Genomic DNA, 27,824 nt, shown 5'->3' on the forward strand with positions numbered 1-27,824 from the left:
CAATGGACCGATCTGAAAAACAGAAACTAAACAAGGAAACAGTGAAACTAATTGAAGCTTTGGACCAATTAGATTTAATATATATATATATATATATATATATATATATATATATATATATATATATATATATAACATTTCACCCTAAAGCAAAAGAATATACCTTTTTCTCAGCACCTCATGGTACCTTTTCCAAAATCCACCATATAATTGGTCACAAGACAGACCTCAACAAATATAAGAAGATCGAAATAATCCCATGCCTCCTATCAGATCTCTATGGAGTAAAAGTGGTCTTCAATAGTAACATAAACAAGAGAAAGCCCACATGCATGTGGAAACTGCACAATACTCTACTCAATGATACCTTGGCCAAGGAATAAATCAAGAAAGAAATCAAAGATTTTTTAGAATTTAACAAAAATGGTATTACAACAGCAACTGAGGAAATTCAAAAAAATCATCAGATCCTACTACAAAAGCCTGTCCTCAACACAACTGGAGAATCTGGAGGAAATGGAAAATTTCTTAGACAGATAACAGATATCAAAATTAAACCAGGATCAAATAGATCATCTAAAAAGACCCATAACCCCTAAAGAAATAGAAGGGGTCATAGATAGCCTTCTGACCAAAAAAAAGCAGAGGACTAGATGGTTTCAGTGCAGAATTCTATCAGACCTTCAAAGAAGACTTAACACCAATACTCTTCAAACTATTCCACAAACTAGAAACAGAAGGAACACTACCCAACTCCTTCTATGAAGCCACAATTATGCTGATACCAAAACCACACAAAGATCCAACTAAGAAAGAGAATTTCAGGCCAATTTCCCTTACGAATATCAATGCAAAAATACTAAATAAAATCCTTGCCAATGAAATCCAAGAACATATCAAAACAATCATCCACCAGGATCAAGTAGGCTTCATCCCAGGGATGCAGGGATGGTTCAATATAAGGAAATCCATCAATGCAATCCACTACATAAAGAAACTCAAAGAAAAAAACCACATGATCATTTCATTAGATGCTGAAAAAGCATTTGACAAAATTCAGCATCCTTTCATGCTAAAAGTCTTGGAAAGAACAGGAATTCAAAGCCCATAACTAAACATAGTAAAAGCAATATACAGCAAACCGGAAACCAACATCAAACTAAATGCAGAGAAACTTGAAGCAATCCCACTAAAATCAGGGACTACACAAGGCTGCCCCCTCTCTCCATATCTTTTGAATATATTTCTTAAGTCCTAGCTAGAGCAATTAGACAACATAAGGAGGTCAAATGGATACAAATTGGAAAGGAAGAAGTCAAATTATCACTATTTGCAGACAATATGATAGTATACTTAAGTGACCCAAAAAACTCTACTAGAGAACTTCTACAGCTGATAAACAACTTCAGCAACGTGACTGGCTACAAAATCAATGCAAGCAAATCAGTAGCCTTTATATACTCAAAGGATAAGCAGACTGAGAAAGAAATTAGAGAAATGACACCCTTCACAATAGCCACAAACAGCATAAAGTATCTTGGGGTGACTCTAACCAAACAAGTAAAAGACCTATATGACAAGAACTTCAGATCTCTGAAGAAGGAAATCGAAGATCTCAAAAAAATGGAAAAATCTTCCATGCTCATGGATTGGCAAGATTAATATAGTTAAAATGGCCATCTTGCCAAAGGCAATCTACAGATTCAATGCAATCCCCATCAAAATCCCAACCCAGTTCTTCATAGAGCTAGAAAGAGCAATGCTCAAATTCATCTGGAATAACAAAAAAACCCAGGATAGCTAAAACTATTCTCAACAGTAAAAGAACTTCAGGGGGATTCAGTATCCCAGACCTCAAGCAATACTACAGAGCAATAGTGATAAAAATTGCATGGTATTCGTACAACGTCAGGCAAGCGGATCAATGGAATAGGATTGAAGACCCAGAAATGAACCCACACACCTATGGTCACTTGATCTTCGACAAAGGAGCAGAAAACATCCAGTGGAAAAAAGATAGTCTTTTCAACAAATGGTGCTGGTTTAATTGGGAGTCAGCATGCAAAAGAATGTGAATTGATCCATTCTTATCTCCTTGTACTAAGCTCAACTCCAAATGGATCAAGGACCTCCCGTAAAACCTGACACACTGAAATTAATAGAAAAGAAACTGGTGAAGACCGTGGAGGACATGGGCACAGGGGAAAAGTTCCTGAATAGAACACCAATAGCTTATGCTCTAAGAACAAGAATTGATAAATGGGACCTCATAAAACTACAAAGTTTCTGTAAGGCAAAGGACACTGTCAAAAGGACAAAACATCAACCAACAGATTGGGAAAGGATCTTCACCAACCCTAAATCCGACAGAGGGCTAATCTCTAATATATACAAAGAACTCAAGAAGGTAGAACCCAGAGAACCAAATAATAATTAAAAAGTGGGGTACGGAGCTAAAGAAAGATTTTTCACATGAAGAACTTCAGAGAGCTGAGAAACACCTTAAGAAATGTTCAGCATCATTAATCATTAGGGAAATGCAAATCAAAACAACCCTGAGATTTCACCTCAAACCAGTCAGAATGGCTAATGTCAAAAACTCAGGAGACAGCAGGTGCTGGCGAGGATGTGGAGAAAGAGGAACACTCCTCCACTGCTGGTGGGATTGTAAGATGGTGCAACCATTTTGGAAATCTGTCTGGAGGTTCCTCAGAAAACTGGGCATGTCACTTCTGGAGGACCCTGCTATACCACTCCTGGGGATATACCCAGAGGATTCTTCAGCATGCAATAAGGCCACATGCTCCACTATGTTCATAGCAGCCCTATTTGTAGTAGCCAGAAGTTGGAAAGAACCCAGATGTCCCTCAACGGAGGAATGGATACAAAAAATGTGGTATATTTACACAATGGAGTACTATTCAGCCATTAGAAGCAATGAATTCATGAAATTCTTAGACAAATGGATGGAGCTGGAGAACATCATACTAAGTGAAGTAACCCAGTCTCAAAAGATCAATCATGGTATGCACTCACTGATAAGTGGATATTAACCTAGAAACTTGGAATACCCAAGAAATAATTCACATATTAAATGATGTCCAAAACAAACGGAGAAATGGCCCCTGGTTCTGGAAAGACTCAGTGCAACAGTATAGGGGAATACCAGAACAGGGAAGTGGGAAGGAGTAGATGGAGAAACAGGGGAGGGAAGAGGGCTTATGGAACTTGCAGGGAGTGGGGACCCAGAAAAAGGGAAATCTTTGAAATGTAAGTAAAGAATACATCCAATAAAAAAATGAAAAGAAAAAAAAGAAAAGCCTGTGTAGAAACATGAGTCACGTACAAAGAAGTTAGATTATGTGTGCTTACTGCCAGTACCAACAGGATGCTGCCTACTGAACACAGGTCACTTTGAAAAGGATTTCCAGGTAGTGCCACACAGGTATCTAGGGCTACTACTCAAAAAAATGCTACTGCTTGCAAAAGACAATTATTATCTCCAACCTAGATCACACAGATGACAGCTGACAATAAGGTCCCATAGAAAATAAAGATGAAGAGCTAAAAAGAATATGATAACTTAAGAGTATAAAATAAACAAAAGAAGATAAATGGCAAGAAATAAATGTGGAAACTATTCCATAAATAATCTTGAAGTCAAAGGCATGAGTGGAAGATCAAAGTATTTGTTAAATCATAACTCAGCATATATATATATATTAATGGCTCAGTGATTAAGAGCATTGACTGCTCTTCCAGGAGTCCTGAGTTCAATTCACAGCAACCACATAGTGGCTTACATCCATCTGTAATGGGATCTGACGCTCTCTTCTTCTATGTCGGATTACAGCTACAGTGTATACCCATATAAATAAAATAAATACTTAAAAAAATTAAAATAAAATAAAATAAAATAAGAATTTAATGAAAATGAAGACACAACATGCCCAAATATATGGGACACAATGAAAGCAGTGCTAAGAGGAAAACTCATAGCCCTGAGTGCCTCCAAAAAGAAAATGGAGAGAGCATACACTAGCAGCTTAATGACACACCTGAAAACCCTGGAGCAAAAAGAAGCAAATTCACCCAGGAGGAGTAGAAGACAGGAAATCATCAAACTCAGGGCTGAATCAATCTAGTAGAAACTAAGAGAACTATACAAAGAATCAACAAAACTAGGAGCTGGTTCTTTGAGAAAATCAACAAGATAGATAAACCCTTAGCCAGACTAAACAAAGGGCACAGAGACAGTACACAGATTAACAAAATTAGAAATGAAAAGGGAGATATAACAACAGAAACTGAGGAAATTCAAAAAATTATTAGATCCTACTACAAAAGCCTGTACTCAACACAACTGGAGAATCTGGAAGAAATGGACAATTTCCTAGACAGATACCAAACACCAAAATTAAATCAAGATCAAATAGAGCATCTAAACAGGCCATACCAGCAACTGACTGAGATAGACACAGATACTTATACGCAACCATGATGTCAGGGACCCCTGTGGTTGAAGTAGGAGAAAGATTGAAGAAACTGAAAAGAAGAGTGACCCCATAGGAAGACTGAAAGACTCAACTAACCCAGACCACAGGGAGCTCCTAGAAACTGAGTCACTAACCAGGAGCATACACGGGCTGGTCTAAATCTCTGGAGTACATATAGTGAGGCATTGTGGTCTGGCCTCAGTGGAAGAAGAGCTTAATCCTGGACAGACTTGAGGCCCCAGGGGGGGGAGGAAGGCCTAGTTGAAGGGGGGAACCATCTGGGCGCAAAGAGAAGGAAGAATAAGATGAAGAACTGTAGAAGGGGGACCAAGAAGGAGGAACTGGAATGAAAATAAATAAGTAATTTAAAAATAAAGTCAGAGAGGCAGTCTGGGAGCTCACAGCACAGCTTGCTCCTGTGGCACAGAGCTTAGGTTCCAGTCCTGAGGCCTCTGGCAAGAGCACTCAGATCTCTCCACTTCCAGATCCAGATCAGCCTGGGCGGCAACACCACATCTCCAGGTCCTGCAAGAGGCAAGACTGGCTTCCGGGCGGCCAGCAGGGAGAAGTCAGTGTGCTCCGGTGAATCCAGCGGACCCCAGCGGGAGCCTTCAGGTGTCTGCTTTGGGATCTGAAAAGCCTGGGCAGCAGCACCCTGTCTCCAGGCAGTGCAGGACGTAAGCTGTGCACCAGAGGCCACCTGGGAAGGGGCAGCTTGCGCTGGTGAGTCCAGCATTGACAAGACCAACTAACACCAGTGAGAACTAGATGGCAAAAGGCAAACGCAGGAACATCACTAACAGAAATCAAGGCAATATGGCAACATCTGAACCCAATTCTCCTTTACCAGCATGTCCTGGATACGCCATCACACCAGTAAAACAAGATTTGGATTTAAAATCACTGGTCATGATGCTAGTACAGGAACACATGAAGGACAAACTTAAAGAAATTCAGGAGAAAATGGATACAAGAAAAAAGGAGGAGTGTCCCCTTGTTCTGGAAAGACTCAGTGAAGCAGTGTTCGGCAAAACCAGAATATATCGAATAAAAATGAAATAAAATAAAAAATATTTAGAAGAAAAAATACTAAGCGTCTTCTAGGAGTACATTAGATCATTAAGACTACAGTACATACTGTGATAGTAAATTGATATGAAGTAATCCACACACTGGCCACCTCCACACATACATGTTTCCTGTGTGTCGTATCAGCCATTTTTTTTATTCGATATATGTTTTATTTACATTTCAAATGATTTCCCCTTTTCTAGCCCCCCACTCCCCGAAAGTCCCGTAAGCCACCTTCTCTCCCCCTGTCCTCCCACCCACCCCTTCCCACTTCCCCGTTCTGGTTTTGCCGAATACTGCTTCACTGAGTCTTTCCAGAACAAGGGGCCACTTCACCTTTTTTCTAGTACCTCATTTGATGTGTGGATTATGTTTTGGGTATTCCAGTTTTCTAGGTTAATATCCACTTATTAGTGAGTGCATACCATGATTCACCTTTTGAGTCTGGGTTACCTCACTTAGTATGATGTTCTCTAGCTCCATCCATTTGCCTAAGAATTTCATGAATTCATTGTTTCTAATGGCTGAATAGTACTCCATTGTGTAGATATACCACGTTTTTTGCATGCACTCTTCTGTTGAGGGATACCTGGGTTCTTTCCAGCATCTGGCAATTATAAATAGGGCTGCTATGAACATAGTAGAGCATGTATCCTTATTACATGGTGGGGAATCCTCTGGGTATATGCCCAGGAGTGGTATAGCAGGATCTTCTGGAAGTGAGGTGCCCAGTTTTCGGAGGAACCGCCAGACTGATTTCCAGAGTGGTTGTACCAATTTGCAACCCCACCAGCAGTGGAGGAGTGTTCCTCTTTCTCCACACCCTCTCCAACACCTGCTGTCTCCTGAATTTTTAATCTTAGCCATTCTGACTGGTGTAAGGTGAAATCTCAGGGTTGTTTTGATTTACATTTCCCTAATGACTAATGAAGTTGAGCATTTTTTAAGATGTTTCTCTGCCATCCAAAGTTCTTCAGGTGAGAATTCTTTGTTTAACTCTGTACCCCATTTTTAATAGGATTGTTTGGTTCTCTGGAGTCTAACTTCTTGAGTTCTTTATATATATTGGATATTAGCCCTCTATCTGATGTAAGATTGGTGAAGATCTTTTCCCAATTTGTTGGTTGCCGATTTGTCCTCTTGATGGTGTCCTTTGCCATACAAAAACTTTGTAATTTTATGAAGTCCCGTTTGTCAATTCTTGATCTTAGAGCATACGCTATTGGTGTTCTGCTCAGAAACTTTCTCCCTGTACCGATGTCCTCAAGGGTCTTCCCCAGTTTCTTTTCTATTAGCTTCAGAGTGTCTGGCTTTATGTGGAGGTCCTTGATCCATTTGGATTTGAGCTTAGTACAAGGAGACAAGTATGGATCAATTCGCATTCTTCTGCATGCTGACCTCCAGTTGAACCAGCACCATTTGTTGAAAAGGCTATCTTTTTTCCATTGGATGTTTTCAGGCTCTTTGTCGAGGATCAAGTGGCCATAGGTGTGTGGGTTCATGTCTGGATCTTCAATCCTGTTCCATTGATCCTCCTGCCTGTCACTGTACCAATACCATGCAATTTTTAACACTATTGCTCTGTAGTATTGCTTGAGGTCCGGGATACTGATTCCCCCAGACTTTCTTTTGTTGCTGAGAATAGTTTTAGCTATCCTGGGTTTTTTCTTATTCCAGATGAATTTGATAATTGCTCTTTCTAACTCTGTGAAGAATTGAGTTGGGATTTTGATGGGTATTGCATTGAATCTGTATATTGCTTTTGGCAAAATGGCCATTTTAACTATATTGATCCTGCCGATCCATGAGCATGGGAGGTTTTCCCATTTTTTGAGGTCTTCTTCCATTTCCTTCTTCAGAGTCTTGAAGTTCTTGTCATACAGATCTTTCATATGTTTGGTAAGAGTCACACCAAGATACTTTATACTGTTTGTGGCTATTGTGAAGGGGGTCATTTCCCTAATTTCTTTCTCAGCCTGCTTATCCTTTGAGTATAGGAAGGCCACTGATTTGCTTGAGTTGATTTTATAACCTGCCACTTTGCTGAAGTTGTTTATCAGCTGTAGGAGCTCTCTAGTGGAGTTTTTTGTGTCATGTAGGTAGACTATCGTGTCATCTGCAAATAATGATAGTTTGACTTCTTCCTCTCCAATTTGTATCCCTTTGACCTCCTTATGTTGTTGAATTGCCCGAGCTAGTACCTCAAGTACAATATTGAAAAGATAAGGAAAAAGGGGGCAACCCTGACTAGTCCCTGATTTTAGTGGGATTGCTTCAAGTTTCTCTCCATTTAGTTTGATGCTGGCTACCGGTTTGCTGTATATTGCTTTTACTATGTTTAGGTATGGGCCTTGAATTCTTGTTCTTTCCAAGACTTTAAGGATGAAAGGATGCTGAATTTTGTTAAATGCTTTTTCAGCATCCAATGAAATGACCATGTGGTTTATTTCTTTGAGTTTGTTTATGTAGTGGATTGCATTGATGGATTTCCGTATATTGAACCAACCCTGCATTCCCGGGATAAAGCCTACTTGATCATGGTGGATGATCCTTTTGATGTGTTCTTGGATTCAGTTGGCAAGAATTTTATTGAGTATTTTTGCATCGATGTTCATAAGGGAAATTGGTCTGAAGTTCTCTTTCTTTGTTGGATCTTTGTGTGGTTTTGGTATTAGCGTAATTGTGGCTTCGTAGAAGGAATTGGGTAGTGTTCCTTCTGTTTCTATTTTGTGGAATAGTTTGAAGAGTATTGGTGTTAACTCTTCTTTGAAGGTGTATTAGAATTCTGCACTGAAACCATCTGGTCCTGTGCTTTTTTTGGTTGGAAGACTTTCTATGACTCCTTTTATTTCTTTAGTCATTATGGGACTGTTTAGATGATCTATTTGGTCATGATTTAATTTTGGTATTTGGTATCTGTCAAGGAAATTGTCCATTTCCTCCAGATTCTCCAGTTGTGTTGAGTACAGGCTCTTTTAGTAGGATCTGATGATTTTTTGGATTTCCTCAGTTTCCGTTGTTATATCTCCCTTTTCATTTCTAAGTTTGTTCATTTGGATACTTTCTCTGTGCCCTTTGGTCAGTCTGGCTAAGGGTTTATCTATCTCGTTGATTTTCTCAAAGAACCAGCTCCTGGTTTTGGTGATTCTTTGTATGGTTCTCTTTGTTTCTACTTGATGGATTTCAGCCCTGAGTTTGATGATTTCCTGCCTTCTACTCCTCCTGGGTGAAATAGCTTCTTTTTGTTCCAGGGCTTTCAGGTGTGTCATTAAGCTGGTAATGTATGGTCTCTCCATTTTCTTTTTGGAGGCACTCAGGGCTATGTGTTTTCCTCTTAGCACTGCTTTCATTGTGTCCCATAGATTTAGGTATGTTGTGTCTTCATTTTCATTGTGTTCTAAAAAGTCTTTAATTTCTTTCTTTATTTCTTCCTTGACCAAGGTATCATTGAGTAGAATATTGTTCAGTTTCCAGGTGTATGTGGGTTTTCTGTTGTTTTTGTTGCTATTGAAGACCACTTTTACTCATTAGTGATCTAATAAAAGGCATGGGATTAGTTCAATCTTCTTATATTTGTTGAGGTCTGTCTTGTGACCAGTTATATGGTCGATTTTGGAGAAGGTACCATGAGGTGCTGAGAAAAAGGTATATTCTTTTGCTTTAGAATAGAATGTTCTATATATATCTGTTAAATCTAATTGGTCCAAAGCTTCAATTAGTTTCATTGTGTCCCTGTTTAGTTTCTGTTTTCCTGATCGGTCCATTGAGGAAAGTGCAGTGTTGAAGTCACCCACAATTATTGTGTTAGGTGCAATGTGTGCTTTGAGCTTTAATAAAGTTTCTTTTACAAAAGAGGGTGCCCTTGCATTTGGAGCATAGATGTTCAGGATTGAGAATTCTTCTTGTTGTATTTTTCCTTTGACCAGCACGAAGTGTCCCTCAGAGTCTCTTTTGATGACTTTGGGTTGAAAGTCAATTTTATCTGATATTAAAATGGCTACTCCAGCTTGTTTTCTGAGACCATTTGCTTGTAAAATTGTCTTCCAGCCTTTTACTCTAAGGTAGTGTTTGTTTTTGACCCTGAGGTGTGTTTCCTGTAAGCAGCAAAATGTAGGGTCCTGTTTACGTATCCAGTCAGTTAGTCTATGTCTTTTTATTGGGGCATTAAGTCCATTGATGTTAAGAGATATTAAGGAATAGTGATTGTTATTTCCTGTCATTTTTGACATTATTTTTTAAATTTGATTGGTTAACTTCTTTTAGATTTGATGAAAGGTTACTATCTTGCTTTTTCCAGGATGATGTTTCCCTCCTTGTATTGGTGTTTTCCTCCTATTATCCTTTGTAGGGCTGGGTTTGTGGATAGATATTGGGTAAACTTGGTTTTGTCATGGAATATCTTAGTTTCTCCATCTATGGTGATTGAGAGTTTTGCTGAATATAGTAGTTTTGGCTGGCATTTGTGTTCTCTTAGAGTCTGCATGAGATCTGCTCAGGATCTTCTAGCCTTCATAGTCTCAGGTGAAAAGTCTGATGTGATTCTGATAGGTCTTCCTTTATATGTTACTTGGCCTTTTTCTCTTACTGCCTTTAATATTCTTTCTTTGTTTAGTACATTTGGTGTTTTGATTATTATGTGACAGGAAGTATTTCTGTTCTGGTCCAGTCTGTTTGTAGTTCTGTAGGCTTCTTGTATATTCATGAGCATCTCTCCCTTTAGGTTAGGGAAGTTTTCTTCCATAATTTTATTGAAGATATTTGCTGACCCTTTAAGTTGTAAATCTTCACTATCATCTATGCCTATAATCCTTAGGTTTGGTCTTCTCATTGTGTCCTGGATTTCCTGGATATTTTGGGTTACAAGCTTTTTGCATTTTGCATTTTCTTTAACTGTTGAGTCCATGGTTTCTATGGAATCTTCAGCATCTGAGATTCTTTCTTCTATCTCTTGTATTCTGTTGTTGATATTTGCATCTCTGTCCCCTGATTTCTTCCCAAGGCTTTCTATCTCCGAAGTTGTCTCCCTTTGAGTTTTCTTAGTTGTTTCTTCTTCTTATTTTAGATCCTGGATGGTTTTGCTTAGCTCCTTCACTTGCTTGTTTGTGCTTTCCTGTAATTCTTTAAGAGATTTTTGTGTTTCCTCTTTCATGACCTCAGCCTGTTGACCAAAGTTCTCCTGTATTTCTTTAAGTGTTTTTTGTGTTTCCTCATTATTGGCTTTTGTATTCTCCTGGATTTCTTTCAATGATTTTTGTGTTTCCCTAGCAAGGGCTTCTAACTTTTGATCCATTTTCTCCTCAATTTCTTTAAGTATGTCCTTCATGTGTTCCTGTACCAGCATCATGACCAGTGATTTTAAATCCAAATCTTGTTTTACTGGTGTGATGGGGTATCCAGGACATGCTGGTAAAGGAGAATTGGGTTCAGATGTTGCCATATTGACTTGATTTCTGTTAGTGATGTTCCTGCGTTTGCCTTTTGCCATCTAGTTCTCACTGGTGTTACTTGGTCTTGTCAAGGGTGGACTAACCCGTGCAAGCTGCCCCTTCTCAGGTGGCCTCTGGTGCACAGCTTACCTCCTGCACTGCCTGGAGACAGGGTGCTGTTGCCCAGGCTGTTCAGATCCCGAAGCAGACACCTGAAGGCTCCCACTGGGGCCCACTGGATTCACCGGAGCACACTGACTTCTCCCCGCTAGCCACCCGGAAGCCCCTCTTGCCTCTTGCAGGGCCTGGAGATGTGGTGTTGCCGCCCAGGCTGATCTGGATCCGGAAGCAGAGAGATCTGAGTGCTCTCGCCAGAGGCCTCAGGACTGGAACCCAAGCTCTGCGCCACAGAGCAAGCCTTCTCAGCCATTTTAACACATAGATAAATACTAACTAGATAATAACCACAAGATGTCTAGACTGTCTAGCCACCAACATTTTCCATGCAATGTAATATGCCACAATTATTTTGTACTGGACACATAAAAATATTTTCAAAATGATAAAGCTTGATTTGACCAAATAAAATGAAGTTTTACAATTCTATAGATTTACATTCAACTGTAACATTTGAAATCATGAGATCTATGTTATGTACATTATATTACCAGAAAATTTATGTCTGTTTTAATGAGACAGATAATTTTTATTCAGTTCCATTATTTTATCTTTATATTTCTAAGAGTAGGAGAGGGAAAGCAAAGTGGTTAAGATGCTGAAATAGAAAGGAGATAGGAAATGAACCTTGACTGCTTCCAGGTCATCAGAGTTCTATGGCATCCTAATCAAAAACCATGAGTATTGATTTACAAGAAAACATATAAAGTTTAGACTTTAACTTCTTGTTTGCTTTGACCTTAGGGTGAACCAGAAATAACAGCAAAATTTCGCAGAAGCATTCAGGTTGCAACAAGATACCTACGCAGTGGAAATCAGTTCTGCTGACACATGCCACAGCATATGTACAAAGGGACAACTTGGGAGAATTGCTTCTCTCCTTCCACCACATACTGGGATCCAGAATTTCCTCTTCAGGGAAAGAAGCTTGAAACTCACAAAGGAATTGCAGGAGTTTCATCAACTGATGGTCTTCTGCTTTAACTTCTGAGTCCAGTTACAAAATCCACAGAACTTCTGCCATCAAATGTCTTGCCTTTGAACCTGCCTGTCCTATATTTGTATCTCCAAAGAATGTTCTGTCTTTTTATACTTGTGTGTCTATTATTTCCAGCAGTTCCTTGAGTCTAACTTTTTTATGTTTTTCCAATTTTCTTCTTTAAATCACCACATTTCAGATCCCAGTTTCTGGTAGCACCTGTAAGCATGCACACTTACAATTTGGGTCATGTTTACCCAATATGGCTGCAAGGAATAAAACTAAGCCCAATTGGAGGGTTCACAGAAAAACTTAAGCTATATCAATTTTAATGAGAGCAATGACACTGTTTCTACCTTTACATAAAGTGAATATAATGACAATTGCCTGTATCAATAGAGTTGTAGTTGCCAGGATACAAGATTAATGTCTAAGACTTATTAAAATGTACTGCAAAGATTTTATGATTCCTTCACTATAGAAGGAACATACAAAGAGGCATAAGTGAATGATGCACTGACTGAGGAAGAGCATCAATCTCTCAGAAACTGCAAGGCACAATGCCCCAGGAGCCATGAACACTAACATGAAAAAAAAAAAAAACATGTGATATATAACTCTCAAGTCAGCTGGGCCATGCCAGCTCCATGGTTCCCTGACATTTTCAGATAGGGTCTCACCCTGAGCCCTTTAATGGCAACAAAGGGCTGAGGTGTAGTCCTTGGGAAAATTGGGAAGTCACTTGGAATACGTGACCAACCATTGGAAAAGAGGTCTTAGTTGTGGTTTCTATTACTATGATGAAACATCGTAAGTAGGGAAGACATAGTTTATGGGGCTTATATGTCTATATCAGTGTTCATTACTGAAGGAAATCAGGACAGGAATTCCAATAATGAAGGAACCTGGAGGCAGGAGTTGATTAAGAAGCCACTGATGGGTTCTGCTTACTGGTCTGCTCCCCATGACTTGCTCAGACTGCTTTCTTAAAGAACACAGGACCAACAGCACAAAGATGAAACCACCCAAAACAGGCTGGGCCCTCTGCCCACTAATCACTAATTAAGAAAATGGCCTAGAGTTGTATCTTATCTAGGCATTATTCACCTGAAGCTCTCTCCTTTCAGATAATTGTGGCTTATCTGTCAAGTATACTTAAGACCACCCAGTATAGAGGTATCTATATTTGCTAGAGGAAAAGCATGACTGGTACTGAACACATTATCAGCATTGGGACTACTGACACCATTGACCTTAGAAATTAATCTACTACTTTAACTTTTCTAAAGCAGCATGATTCCTTCCTACATTCTAAATCTTATCCTCATAAACTTAGGTATCTCTTTGTCAGTGTTCTGTTGCTTTAAAGTGAAACTATGACCATGGTAACTCTTATAAAGGAAAGCATTTGATTGATACTTGCTTACAGTTCACAAGTTTAGACAAATGCTGTCATAGCAGGAAGCATGGTGGCTTGCAGGCAGACATGGTGCTGGAGATTATCTGACAGTTCTACATCTGGATTCACAGGTGGGAAGAAGAGAGACTCTGGCCTGCCTTGAGCACTTGAAACACCAAAGTCCACCCTAAGTATCACACGACCTCCAACAAGAACACAACTACTAAAAAAAGCCACACACCCCTAATAGTGCCATTCCCTGGTGGCCAAGGATTCAAATATATAAGCCTTTGGGGTCCTTTCCAATTGAAATCATTACAGCATGGCTACCATACTTCATCAGAATCTTCACAACAGATATTCATCATGGGAAAGCACAGTCTGGCACAATGCAGATATCAAAAGGATCAGAAAAATCCTGCCCCAGTAGATACACCTATATCACAGTTCCTACACCTATAGTTCATGGGGTATGATGAAAGAGGGATCACCATGAATGTAAGAGTCAGAATACTAAGAAGTGAAAGTTCATACTAAAACATGCTCTCCAAATATTGCTGGCATACGCAAGCCTGGAACGCTGTCAGTAGCCACGAACATTTTAATATAGAAGTGAGGAAATTTTGCTTCTTCGCCATGATCTCTATAGAAAGCCAAACATCATTTCTATCTAGTATTCCTTTTTTTCCAATTTTCCATCCAAATTAGAGACTAGTGTAGAAAAGAGCATCATATGTCCTGTGTTTGTGTGTGTGTGTGGGGGGGGGGGTGATTGCATGTCTCTGTGTGTGTGTTGTAATATCGTTTTTAAAAAAGGAAGTTCTTTACAAGCCAGCAGCTGAGTCTTGGTTGGATTTACATAATCTACAGCAATCATACAAAGTGCCCATCCTAAAAAAGCCTTTGATTTTATCTATATCTGTCACTCTTTGGGATACAATTGCATAAGATAGGTTTTTTTCCTAGAAATACAAGAAATAATGTCTAATAAAATCAGGAAAGGCATTGACAGAAAGAAAGAGAGGCACAGACAGAGAGAGAGAGAGATAGAGAGAGAAAGAATAAGAGAAAGAAAGAAAGAAAGAAAGAAAGAAAGAAAGAAAGAAAGAAAGAAAGAAAGAAAGAAAGAAAGAAGGAAGGAAGGAAGGAAGGAAGGAAGGAAGGAAGGAAGGAAGGAAGGAAGGAAGGAAGGAAGGAAAGAAAGAAGGAAAGAAGGAAAGAAAGAAGGAAAGAAGGAAAGAAAGAAGGAAAGAAGGAAAAAGGAAAGAAGGAAAGAAGGAAAGAAGGAAAGAAGGAAAGAAGGAAAGAAGGAAAGAAGGAGAAAGAAAGAAAGAAAGAAAGAAATAAAGAAAGAAAGAAAGAAAGAAAGAAACAAAGAAAGAAACAAAGAAAGAAACAAAGAAAGAAACAAAGAAAACACAACAGCAACAACTGAAAATCCAGAATAATGGTTCCACTCAGATGTGACATGATAAGCCAAGGAATTTATTGCATTGTTTGCAAGAGCATGGGGGAGGAGTGTCTTACAAGAGCATGGAAGCATTAAAAGCAGATATGTCTGCTAAAGGACTCATGGTGAAATCCTAGCAGTATTTCTCTGGAGTTTCTGTTGGCATTTCATATTGATGAGGTTTTAGTTAACTTCATACAAAATAATGCCATCTTAGAGGAGGGAATCTTACCACATAAAATGATTTAAACATTTCCTTCTTTTACAAATGCTGTAGAAAACCCCATCTCACTGTGACTGCTGGCATCAATAGGATTGTGGTCCTGGATGTAAGAGAGAAAACTAAAAGTCACCAGGATAAACCAGTATTGTTCATCTATGGCCTCTACTTCAGTTCTTACCTCCATGCTGCTCCCTTGAATTCCTTCCCTTACTGCTCTTCATTGTGTAATACAACTCTAAGCAAAAAGAACTTCCATACCTTCCATACTCTCTACATTCCTTTTTAATAATGATTTTTCTAATGACAAACAGAACCTAAAAAGGACACACTTGAAGACATGTCCACTAAAAAATATCCAGGACCCAAGTAACTGTGTGTGATATAGTAGAAGAGAAGTAGTGTAAGATTTCTTACTTTCCTTAACATTATAGGTTCACCTCCACCTTATGGGAGGAAATATGGCAATTTCATGGACCAAGCAACATAACATAATGAATTATACATGTCAAAATTTTTGAAAGATATCAAGGTCTAAGAAATGCTGATTCACCCAAAACCTTGATGTTAAGTACACTTAAGAAATACAAGCATTTTATCTGTGACTCTTTACATATGTTACATTCAAGGATCAGTAACTGCTTATAAGAAGGGAATCAATTTTGGTTCAATAGAGGGAATCAATTTTGGTTCAGTAGTATCAGGGACAAAAAAAGCAAACAAACTTTGTTAAGCTTGAGTTCATGTTCCATGTGTACATTTACACAGGAAATTACACCATCAGACTCATTTATTTGGAAATAGGATTGAAGTTATGGGTTAATTCTGGATTGATAGAACTTCCATAAAAGCAAGAAAATCAGTGAAGAATAACAGATTTCAACAGAATTCCATTTCAGCAAGATGTCTATGAAGCAGACTTCAGTTTTGCTATTGATACAGCTCATATGCTACTTTAGACCTGGAGCCTGTGGGAAAGTGCTGGTGTGGCCGACAGAATACAGCCATTGGATAAATATAAAGATAATTCTGGATGAACTTGTCCACAGAGGTCATGAAGTCACTGTACTTGTATCTTCTGCTTCGGTCCTCATTGAGCCTAGCAATGAATCTTCTATTAATTTTGAGATTTTCTCTGTACCTTTGAGTAATGAAGATCTTGAACATGCTTTTGTAAACTGGGTAGGTGAATGGACATTCGATTTTAGAAAAGATTCAATTTGGACATTTTATTCAAAAATACAAAAAATCTGCAGTGAATATTCAGATGTCATTGAAAATTTCTGCAAAGCAGTCGTTTGGAACAAGACTCTTATGAAAAAACTCCAAGGATCTAAATTTGATGTCATTCTCGCAGATGCCGTGGGTCCCTGTGGTGAGCTGCTAGCAGAACTACTTAAGACACCTTTAGTGTACAGCCTCCGCTTCAGTATGGGATATAGACATGAAAAGTACAGTGGGGGGCTTCCACTCGCCCCCTCCTATGTGCCTGTGGTTCTGTCAGAATTAAATGACCGCATGACGTTTGTGGAAAGGGTGAAGAATATGCTGCAGGTGCTGTATTTTGACTTTTGGTTTCAACCACTTAATGAGAAGTCCTGGAATCAGTTTTACAGTGATGCTCTAGGTAAACTGTGCCTTTCATTGTTACTGTAAAATCCTGACTTGATGTTTCTTTAAAGGGGAATGTGTATAGGTGAATATAAAGGCATAGCATGAGATTCTTAATTATGAGTTGATAAAGTAAAAATAGAAAACAATCTAATAGCTTCAAAACAAGGCAAAATGCTGTAGAGTAACTATTCAGAACACTCCAGAAATTACTAAACAGGCAAAGTGAGACAAGGAAGGGTTCTCTTGGTAATAGTTTGATCTATGCTATGTTTGTCTCAGTAAAAAAAATTAAAAAAAAATAAAAAAAAAACACTCCACATTTCATTGAGTGCTGTAAAGACTGTAGATGAGAACACTAGAGACTCATAATTTACTACCCCAACTATCTGTATAGCACAGAAAAAAAAACACATTCCTTTACAAAAATTACTAATAAATTAAAAGATCTATCAAGAATATCATGAAAGCTTTTTCACAATGAAATAGTATCATTAGAACCAGAAACAGGCAACGTGATTTGATTTTTTTGGAATTTGAGATGTCTCATATCAATAAAACTTATATCTTAAAGCCTTAAATCTTGTTACAAAATGCACACTTTTATGAAATTATTTTAAAAGACCCTTCCATTAATAAAATATTACATAAATTAATAGGACAGAGTATAAACATTAACTGCTTTTTGAAAGATCCAGCTATAACTTTGACATATACAACTAAGTTAGTAATACTGGTCTCCTGTAATGGACAGAGTACAGCAGTGATAAAAGAAACTTAGTCATACATTTCAGATTATCACAGTGCATTTCCATAATCAGAAATCAAGAGAATAGCTACTAAAAGGTATAAAATAGATGAAAATTTCTAGGAAAGCTCTTTTTCAAATCCTTTTCAAGCTTCTTGGCATGAGTCAAAATGGTTCAAATGTATTGGTGTAACTTTGAAAATCAATATAATTTTCACACAAGTAATACTGTTACTACAATTATTTCAGAAATCATAATTGGAACATATTAAATTGTTTGTCTACATGACCTCAACTCACTTCCTGAAATCACACGCTATATTCCAGAAAAATTCCTTTCACCATTGTGTATTTTACATGTTTTGGGGTGCAGGGAGACCCACTACATTAACCGAGATGATGGGGAAGGCAGACATATGGCTCATCCGAACCTTCTGGGACTTGCAATTTCCTCACCCTTTCTTGCCTAATTTTGACTTTGTTGGAGGACTCCATTGCAAACCGGCCAAACCACTGCCTAAGGTAACCCTATATTGATTTCCTTGATAACCTGTTTTTTCCTATTTCATGGAAACAATTCTTCACCACTATTTCCAGATATTTGTTTTCATGTGATTATATATAAAGTAGACTAAAACTCTCTGACAATTGACATATACATTATTTCCTTACATCTCTCGTCTCATTACTTAAGAGTGTCAAATCACTTTAGAATGTGGTCAGTGATTGAAGGATGTTTAAATAACTCATAAAAGAGAATTTATACTATCTTCAAAACATATAGTAAATGCCAGCTAAAGAAACAAAGAATCAATTTCTTCACTAAAGAGAAATTATATTTTACTTGAAAGTATTATAATGATGGAGAAGTGATAAAGTGTGATAAATGTTATATAATTGTTATTATAGATAGACAAATAGGTTGAAGAAATATCCAACAGAGTTCAGAGGTAATGTCCTAGAATCCTTGTGAAGTTCCAATGACGTGGCGAATGTTCAGGGTTATATTAATGAATGTAAAGAAGTGAGAGAAAAACAGAAAATTGCAAGAATCATTGCCAAGACTTAGCTAAGCAGGACTATGACATGGCACACAGATGGTTTTAGACAGCTTCATGTATGCGTGTTCCACATACAATTCCCTTTTAATCTTTCCATTTCATTGTAATGTTTCTACATTTAGGTTTGACAAGAATATTGGTTTTTTTCTCTGTAGTTTCCACGTACAAAAGAAAACAACACTGTTTCTTGTCTGGCTCTCCTGTTCTCTAAACAAGAGCTATTTCCTAAGTTACATAATAATATTTTTCTGCCTGAGTAAAACACAATTATGTATATTTATTTACCAACACTTTGTCACACATTTATCAGTTGAAGAATATCTAAGATAATTCTATATTGGAGGGATTATGACTAGTGATATAATAAACATTATTATGTAGATTTTTCCATTGTAATTATTTCTGACAGATACCACCAAAGAGTGGCATAGGTTAACTCTACATATCATATTAATGTTATTTATATAAAGAAGCTTATTTCTGTTTTCCATATCATTTTACCTTTACAACTACAATAAATGCATAAATGCTCAATTTCCATATTATCTGTGGGAGCATTTTTGTACTACTTAAATTTTTGTGCCATTCATGATAAGTGGATTATGATGGAATATTGATATATTTTTAATTGAATTTTCTGATAGCTAAAATTATTGAAAGATTTTCAGATAATTGTAGAATGCTTGCATCTGAGGGAATGATTACTTTGGACCATATGCCAAAGTTTATTTAATTCTGTTTTCTTATGATATTAGAGATCTTTTTTAATGAATATACTCTGAGCAATTTAAAAACATTATCCAACTCTTTAGAGGGTCTGTTTTTCTTTGTTCTTCCTAAGCTTTTACTCTAAGGTACTCCTAACTTTCAATTTCCAATTTATTCCCAGGGATACTGGGGTAACTGTTTTGGTTGTGTGTGTGTGTGTGTGTGTGTGTGTGTGTGTGTGCTATGGAGTTTTCTTTTCTTTTTTGGGCCATAGAACAACTTTATTTTTAGTTAAAATGTACTACAGATAATTTCTTTCATTTCAGTGTAAGAATAAAAAATAATTCATTGCCTGTGGCTCTTATACTCTTTCTCCTTCCTCTTCCTGTTGTTTTTAAAATACCTCCTAATGATCCTCTAAATTTCACTGACATCTACAATACCAATACTTTTGTCCTCAAATTTTCTTATTTTCATCAACTGTGCTATAGTACAAATGACTCCATGACCACATAAGTCCTGAGGCAATAGATACACCAGTCTCCCTAAAATAATTCCCATAATTACATGATTTCCTCAGTAATCATGCCTCAGTCCTTTAGCCAATGCTTCCCATGCAGCCATTCATTTGTGATGTTACAACTTTCTTCACAGGAAATGGAAGAATTTGTTCAGAGCTCTGGAGAACATGGTGTGGTGGTGTTTTCTCTGGGATCAATGATTAAAAACCTGACAGAAGAAAAGGCCAATATTGTTGCTTCTGCTCTTGCCCAGATTCCACAGAAGGTAAGATAAAGAGTCCACTAGGTGAACAAGTGTATTATAAGTCTATTGAGCTCTGATTGGATTATAGTAGGGAAAATTCCTGTGGAATGTAAGGTAGTGGGCTTTTTCCTATGCATCTCAAGCAACATTTTAAAAAGAAAATTATGAATTGTAGAAGATAGAATATTAATCTACTTCTGATTCACATTATGACCTGAAAGATCACACTTAGATCCATCATGGTTGTGCACACCTGACATGTTGGCACTTAGAGATCTGAGGCAGGTCCATTTCTTCATATTTACAACCATTTTACACTTCATTTTGATTCTCAAGCTTTTCTGTTCTATTAAGTGTGTCAATGTGTCTAAAGAAGTGAGAGGAGAAGAGAAGTAAAAGACCAGATGGAAGAAAGGAGAAACAGAAAGAGGAAATGCAATAATGAGGATTATACTGCTGGGGCTGGGAAGAGGCCACAGTGAGGCATTAAGAGCACTGTCTGCACTTCGTGAGGAGCTGGGCTTGATTGCTAGGACTTCCATAGTAGCTCACAAGTATCCCCAATTCAACTGCCAGGGAATCTCATGTGTGCTTCAGGGCCCCCAAATAGAACACTCACAGTGCATGGAATTACATGCAGGCAAAGTACCCACATATATAAAATGAAACAAAAATGTATGTAAAGAAAGACAAAAATATCTTCTTCCCAATAACTGATGTGGGAAAATATAAGAGAATAGATAAAAATAGGCACTGATTCTGAAAGGGAGCCCAAGATTATAAAATTATGAATTCATCATCAGGAACTCTGATTTTAACATAGGATGAGCATGTTTCTCTGGATGGTGAAAGATGGAGTTTTATGTAAGCAAGGATAATATAGGAAGAATCTAGCAGCTCACAACTCCATAGAATGTATTACTGAATTACGTTCTAAAAGCAATCTTTTGATGTTTGTAAACTACATTTATTCTATTACTTGATACTGATTTCTCCTATTGTGGAGATAAATTTTTATTTTACTAAGCAAAAAGCACACAGAAAGGAAAGAGCGACAATTCACATTCCATTTTGTGAGCGTTCCTTGTACTTTAGAAATCAGTTTGATGCTAGACATTAAATGTATTTAGGACAATAGAAAGCATATTTTAAATTTTCCTACTGACACTTTTCCATGGACAGTACTTAATAAAATTTATCTGAAATGAAGTAAATATAATTCCTGGTAAGAAAAAAAAAAACTTTTGGAAATGGCAAATTGTATCATGTGATATATTATGAATCAAATTAAACCTAAGTGAAATGAATAGCCAAAAGAACATGAAAATATAGGTAAGACAGTGTTTGTGTGATTGATGTAATATTGAGATTATATGATATGTACATATACCCTATATATACATTGGATTACATATAAGATATTCATAATAATAAACTATTTCTAATTGACCTTAGTTTTCCCAATAAGGTTTACATTAACTGCCTTAAAATTTTGTGTATATTCTAATTTGTCACTAATTGTCAGACATATAAAATTAGTATAATTAAGTGTAATCTCAAGTTATTATGAAGCAATGTACAGAAAATATATTATTTATTTCAGTCTTTTACTGTCTCATGATATTTTATAATTTCCCCTCTCTTAAATTTCATTGTCTATCATCTGGATAATATTAAACTGAGTAATCTCAATTCTCCAGAATCAAAATATACCAAAGCCTTGGAAGTTCTGCAATTAAATAGGGTATTGTCTGTGTGTAACAGGTTCTGTGGAGATTTGATGGTAAGAAACCAGACACCTTAGGATCCAACACTCGGCTGTACAAGTGGATCCCCCAGAATGACCTTCTTGGTAAGGAAAAATTCCACTACAGGATTGTGGCTATAATAACATACTTATTAAGAACAGCGCCCTACTATGCCTTCATATTTCCTTCTCTTTAATATTATGATCAGCAATTATGTAAAATCACTTCTCACTTCAGGTCATCCAAAAACCAAAGCTTTTATAGCTCATGGTGGAACCAATGGCATCTATGAGGCAATCTATCATGGCATTCCTATTGTTGGTATTCCCTTGTTTGCGGATCAACCTGATAATATTAATCACATGGTAGCCAAGGGAGCAGCTGTTAGAGTGGACTTCAGCACATTGTCAGCTACAGACCTTCTAACTGCCTTGAAGACTGTCATTAATGACCCTTCGTGAGTGTATTTGTTGTTTGCTTCATTGTTTGAATTTAGATTTTTTTTAAAGGTGGGTTTTTTCTTTTCTTTTTTGTTTCTTACTATATGACCACAACACTAGCCTTGAACTCATAAGTCTGCCTGCCTCAGCTTCCTGAGTGCTGGGATTGAAAATATGTGTATTCATGCTTGATGAGAGTAACTATTCCTTTAAAATTAGTGATAGATTCAAATCATTAGATTGATTTATACCCTATTTGAAGGAGAATAATTTTGAATAACTTTATAATATTATATGTCACAAATATGTGCTTATTTTAATAATAAAGTTACTCTAAATGCACATTTCAATGGATGAGACATGATTAGTCTGAAACTATTCTATATATATAAATAATATCACAAATAATATCACAAATATATCGATTGGTAACAAGTACACTATTTCAAAATATAAAAGATTGTACATAGTAATCATGAACCTTAATCTTAATGAAAGGTTAAACATTTACTGATATTTTCAAAGTTATGAAACTTTTGGTAAAACTTTACTTTATTTCTATAATGATATGTGATATTGCATAGCCAGTACTGAAGAAATGAGAGACAGTATTAAATTGTTTCTATACCCAGAGAATGCTATTTGTAGTTTCAAGCTTTTCCAGTAGACAAATGTACCTGGCGAGACCCTCCAGAGGACAAATAACAGGAGAAAGTGCAACTGGTTCTTTACATGCAAAGTCTCCTAGTCCAGAAACAGAAAATCATTGGTTTGAGTCTGGTAAAAATTCTTTGCAAGGAAGAAAGATAACAAGTGTTTTCAAAATAGGAATCTAGTTATAAAAAGAAATTAGGAAACAGACTAAGAAGAAAATAGGAGAAACTGAAACTAGAGAGGAGATAATCCAGTATAACATACTGTTCCTGGATTCTTAAGAGACCTCATTGTCTATTTCACTTCCTGTTCTTAAATCTTACACACACACACACACACACTTGCACACACAATTTGACTCTCCATTCTTTCACTTGCCAATGTTTAAAATATTGCTCAACTACAAAAACTGAAATTAAAATCAATATATGTTATGTTAATCAGAAAATTAGCTTCTCTTTAATTTTGATTGTATACATTGTCCCTTCAGCTATAAAGAGAATGCCATGAGATTATCCAGAATCCACCATGATCAGCCAATGAAGCCCCTGGACAGAGCTGTCTTCTGGATCGAGTATGTCATGCGCAACAAAGGAGCCAAGCACCTTCGCCCAGCTCTGCATGACCTCAGCTGGGTCCAGTACCACTCTCTGGATGTGATCGCGTTCCTATTGGTCTGTGTGGTAACGGTGGTATTCATCATGGCAAAATGTTGCCTCTTTTGCTGCCATAAGACTGGTAACATGGGAAAGAAGAAAAAGGAGTAGCGTCAAGAAGGCTGAAGCAGAGAGTCCTGAGAGAGGAGCCTCTGCCACCTGCTTCCAGCAGGAACCTGGTGTCCTAACAGGTGCCTTCCCTCTGAAACACGACATTGTCATGGCATCATTGAAGATGGCCCTCGTGGATTCACTATATTTTGAAGGCATGCAAGGGCTCATGCCAGATATACACTCAGAGCTATGAAAACAACATCCTATCTTCAGTTTAGAATGTTTTGATGTAACTGAAAATTATTGTCTGATTAAAGGAGGGTAGCCTCCACCACAGGTCCTTTAGGGAATAGTTGATGGAAGTTTGGTATACCCAAAGATAACCAGAAACAATGGCTACCCTCCTTTTTCAAACAATAATTTTCAAACAATTCTTACAGCTCCTGACAAAAATTCCAGTACTTGGGAGTACTCTGACTTGACTTAATAATTAGATTATTAATTTAGGTTCCTTATTATCTCTTACTCATAACTCACCTGAACACTGCCATCTCATTCTGACTTTTGAAGTAGACTTAATCTGCCAAATGGTCCATTTTCTCTCACTTTGAAAGTACACATCCAAGAAAAGTCATATTTTTTAAGCCACAATATCACCTAGATCATACAATATTTCAAATCTGAAACATCCTCCCACAGACTCACAATCTGCTTTGCTGATTTTGTTTAATTCATTCCTACAGAATTTCTTACCCTGATTCAATAAAATATTAAAATCTTTCCTTATGTCCACCTTTCTGATTCCCACTGGCCTCACCAAGTATGCTCCAATGCCAGGTTTGTGTCTTATTATTTGATTTTTAATAAACCAGTAAGTTCAATTAGTGCTGTGTATATACATGCAGACATCACAGGACCACAAACATTGTACCTACAGTCACCTCACTCGATAACAATAATTTATCCTATCAATGAATCTATGACAGCCAATAGGTCTTTACTTTTATGTGGAGTATTAAGAGCTCCTCCTCATTTATTTTGGAATTTTGGCTACTTTATCTTATGCGAGTGATGGGCAGGTCACATTTGTTTTGAGTTTATGGATGCTAGAACCATGGTATATCCTGAAGAAAGAGTTTCTTCACGTGTCTCCTCATCATCAGGTTCTCGTATTTCTTTTATTAAAAAAATCATAGATATTCCACGACAAAACTAAATTTACACAATATCTTTCTACAAACCCAGCCCTACAAAGGTTAATAGGGGGAAAGCACCAGTACAATGAGGGAAACTATACCCTGGCAAGAGCAGGATATTAAGCTTCTTTCATCAAACCCAAAGAGGATAACCACACACATATAAAATTTAAATAAAAAATGTTAGGAAGCAATAACCACTACTCATTGATATCTCTTAACATCAATGGACTCAATTCCCCAATAAAAAGACATAGACTAACAGACTGGTTACGTAAACAGGACCCTACATTTTGCTGCTTACAGGAAACACACCTCAATGTCAAAGACAAAAACTACCTTAGAGTAAAAGGCTGGAAGACAATTCTACAAGCAAATGGTCCCAGGAAACAAGCCGGAGTTGCCATTCTAATTTCAGATAAAATTGACTTTCAACCTAAAGTCATCAAAAGAGACATGGAAGGTCACTACTTGCTGGTCAAAGGAAAAATCCAACAAGAAGAACTCTCAATCCTGAACATCTATGCCCGAAATACAAGGGCGCCCTCATTCATAAAAGAAACTTTACTAAAGCTCAAAGTACACATTGCACCTAACACAATAATTGTGGGTGACTTCAACACTCCACTTTCACCAATGGACCAATCAGGAATACAGAAACTAAACAGGGAGACAATGAAACTAATTGAAGGTATGAACCAATTGGAGTTAACAGATATATATAGAACTTTTTATCCCAAAGCAAAAGAATATACCTTTTTCTCAGCACCTCATGGTACCTTCTCCAAAATAGATCATATAGTTGGTCACAAGACAGACCTCAACAAACATAAGAAGATTGAAATAATCCCATGCCTCCTATCAGATCACTATGGAGTAAAAGTGGTCTTTAGTAACAGTAAAAACAACAGAAAGCCCACATACACATGGAAACTGAATAATACTCTACTCAATGATACCTTGGTCAAGGAAGAAATAAAGAAAGAAATCAAAGATTTCTTAGAATTTAATGAAAATGAAGGCACAACATACACAAATCTATGGGACACATTGAAAGCAGTGCTAAGAGGAAAACTCACAGCTTTGAGTGCCTTCAAAAAGAAATTCGAGAGAGCTTACACTAGAAGATTAAAGGAACAACTGAAAACCCTGGAACAAGAAGAAGCTAATTCACCCAGGAGGAGGAGAAGACAGGAAATCATCAAACTCAGGGCTGAAATCAATCAAGTAGAAACCAAGAGAACCATACAAAGAATCAACAAGATCAAAAGCTGGTTCTTTGAAAAAATCAACAAGATAGATAAACCCTTAGCCAGACTAACCAAAGGGCACAGAGAAAGTATCCAAATTAACAAAATTAGGAATGAAAATGGAGATATCACAACAGAAACTGAGGAAATTCAAAAAATCATCAGATCCTACTACAAAAACCTGTACTCAACACAACTGGAGAATCTGGAGGAAATGGACATTTTCTTAGACAGATATCAATTACCAAAATTAAACCAGGATCAAATAGACCATATAAACAGATCCATAACCCCTAAAAAAAAAAAAAAAAAAAAAGCACAGGACCAGATGGTTTCAGTGCAGAATTCTATCAGACCTTCAAAGAAGACTTAACACCAATACTCTTCAAACTCTTCCACCAAATAGAAACAGAAGGAACACTACCCAACTCCTTCTTTGAAGCCACAATTACGCTGATACCAAAACCGCACAAAGACCCAACTAAGAAAGAGAATTTCAGGCCAATTTCCCTTATGAATATCGATGCAAAAATACTAAATAAAATTCTTGCCCACAGAATCCAAGAACACATCAAAACGATCATCCACCATGATCAAGTAGGCTTCATCCCAGGGATGCAGGGATGGTTCAATATACGGAAATCCACAAATGCTATCCACTACATAAACAAACTCAAAGAAAAAAAACCACATGATCATTTCATTAGATGCTGAAAAAGCATTTGATAAAATTCAGCATCCTTTCATGCTAAAAGTCTTGGAAAGGACAGGAATTCAAGGCCCATATCTAAACATAGTAAAAGCAATATACAGCAAACCGGTAGCTAACATCAAACTAAATGGAGAGAAACTTGAAGCAATCCCACTAAAATCAGGGACTAGACAAGGCTGCCCCCTCTCTCCATATCTTTTCAATATAGTTCTTGAAGTCCTAGCTAGAGCAATTAGACAACAGAAGGAAGTCAAAGGGATTCAAATTGGAAAGGAAGAAGTCAAATTATCACTATTTGCAGATGATATGATCGTATACTTAAGTGACCCTAAAAACTCTACTAGAGAACTCCTACAGCTGATAAACAACTTCAGCAAAGTGGCTGGCTACAAAATCAACACAAGCAAATCAGTAGCCTTTATATATTCAAAGGATAATCAGACTGAGAAAGAAATTAGGGAAATGACCCCCTTCACAATAGCTACAAACAACATAAAGTATCTTGGGGTGACTCTAACCAAACAAGTGAAAGACCTATATGACAAGAACTTCAGATCTCTGAAGAAGGAAATCGAAGAAGATCTCAGAAAATGGAAAAACCTACCATGCTCATGGATTGGCAGGATTAATATAGTTAAAATGGCCATCTTGCCAAAGGCAATCTACAGATTCAATGCTATTCCCATAAAAATCCCACCCCAGTTCTTCATACAGCTAGAAAGAGCAATTCTCAAATTCATCTGGAATAACAAAAATCCCAGGATAGCTAAAACTATTCTCAACAGTAAAAGAACTTCAGGGGGATTCAATATCCCAGACTTTAAACTCTACTACAGAGCAATAGTGATAAAAACTGTATGGTATTGGTACAATATCAGGCAAGCGGATCAATGGAATAGGATTGAAGAACCAGAAATGAACCAATACACCTATGGTCACTTGGTCTTCGACAAAGGGGCTGAAAGCATCCAGTGGAAAAAAGATAGTCTTTTCAACAAATGGT

The 27,824-nt window shown here is 37.2% G+C and overlaps 1 protein-coding gene across 1 annotated transcript; it reads left to right on the forward strand.

The window, feature by feature from the left end:
* Nucleotides 1-16,121: 16,121 nt before the first annotated feature.
* On the forward strand, nucleotides 16,122-23,720 carry LOC127696251 (UDP-glucuronosyltransferase 2B1-like). Its single transcript, XM_052198818.1, has 6 exons — nucleotides 16,122-16,845; nucleotides 17,951-18,099; nucleotides 20,001-20,132; nucleotides 21,876-21,963; nucleotides 22,097-22,316; nucleotides 23,444-23,720. The coding sequence occupies exons 1-6, from the start codon at nucleotides 16,122-16,124 to the stop codon at nucleotides 23,718-23,720; spliced, it is 1,590 nt and encodes a 529-aa protein (XP_052054778.1).
* The last annotated feature ends 4,104 nt before the right edge of the window (nucleotides 23,721-27,824 follow it).

The sequence above is a fragment of the Apodemus sylvaticus genome, chromosome 11 (assembly GCF_947179515.1).
Source record: "Apodemus sylvaticus chromosome 11, mApoSyl1.1, whole genome shotgun sequence".
Classification (NCBI taxonomy): domain Eukaryota; kingdom Metazoa; phylum Chordata; class Mammalia; order Rodentia; family Muridae; genus Apodemus; species Apodemus sylvaticus.

Coding starts and splice junctions, on each gene's coding strand:
- LOC127696251 (XM_052198818.1), top strand. CDS start 16,122: ATGTCTATGAAGCAGACTTCAGTTTTGCTATTGATACAGCTCATATGC. Junction 20,133..21,875: donor TTGCCCAGATTCCACAGAAG/GTAAGATAAAGA, acceptor TGTGTGTAACAG/GTTCTGTGGAGATTTGATGG. Junction 22,317..23,443: donor ACTGTCATTAATGACCCTTC/GTGAGTGTATTT, acceptor TTGTCCCTTCAG/CTATAAAGAGAATGCCATGA.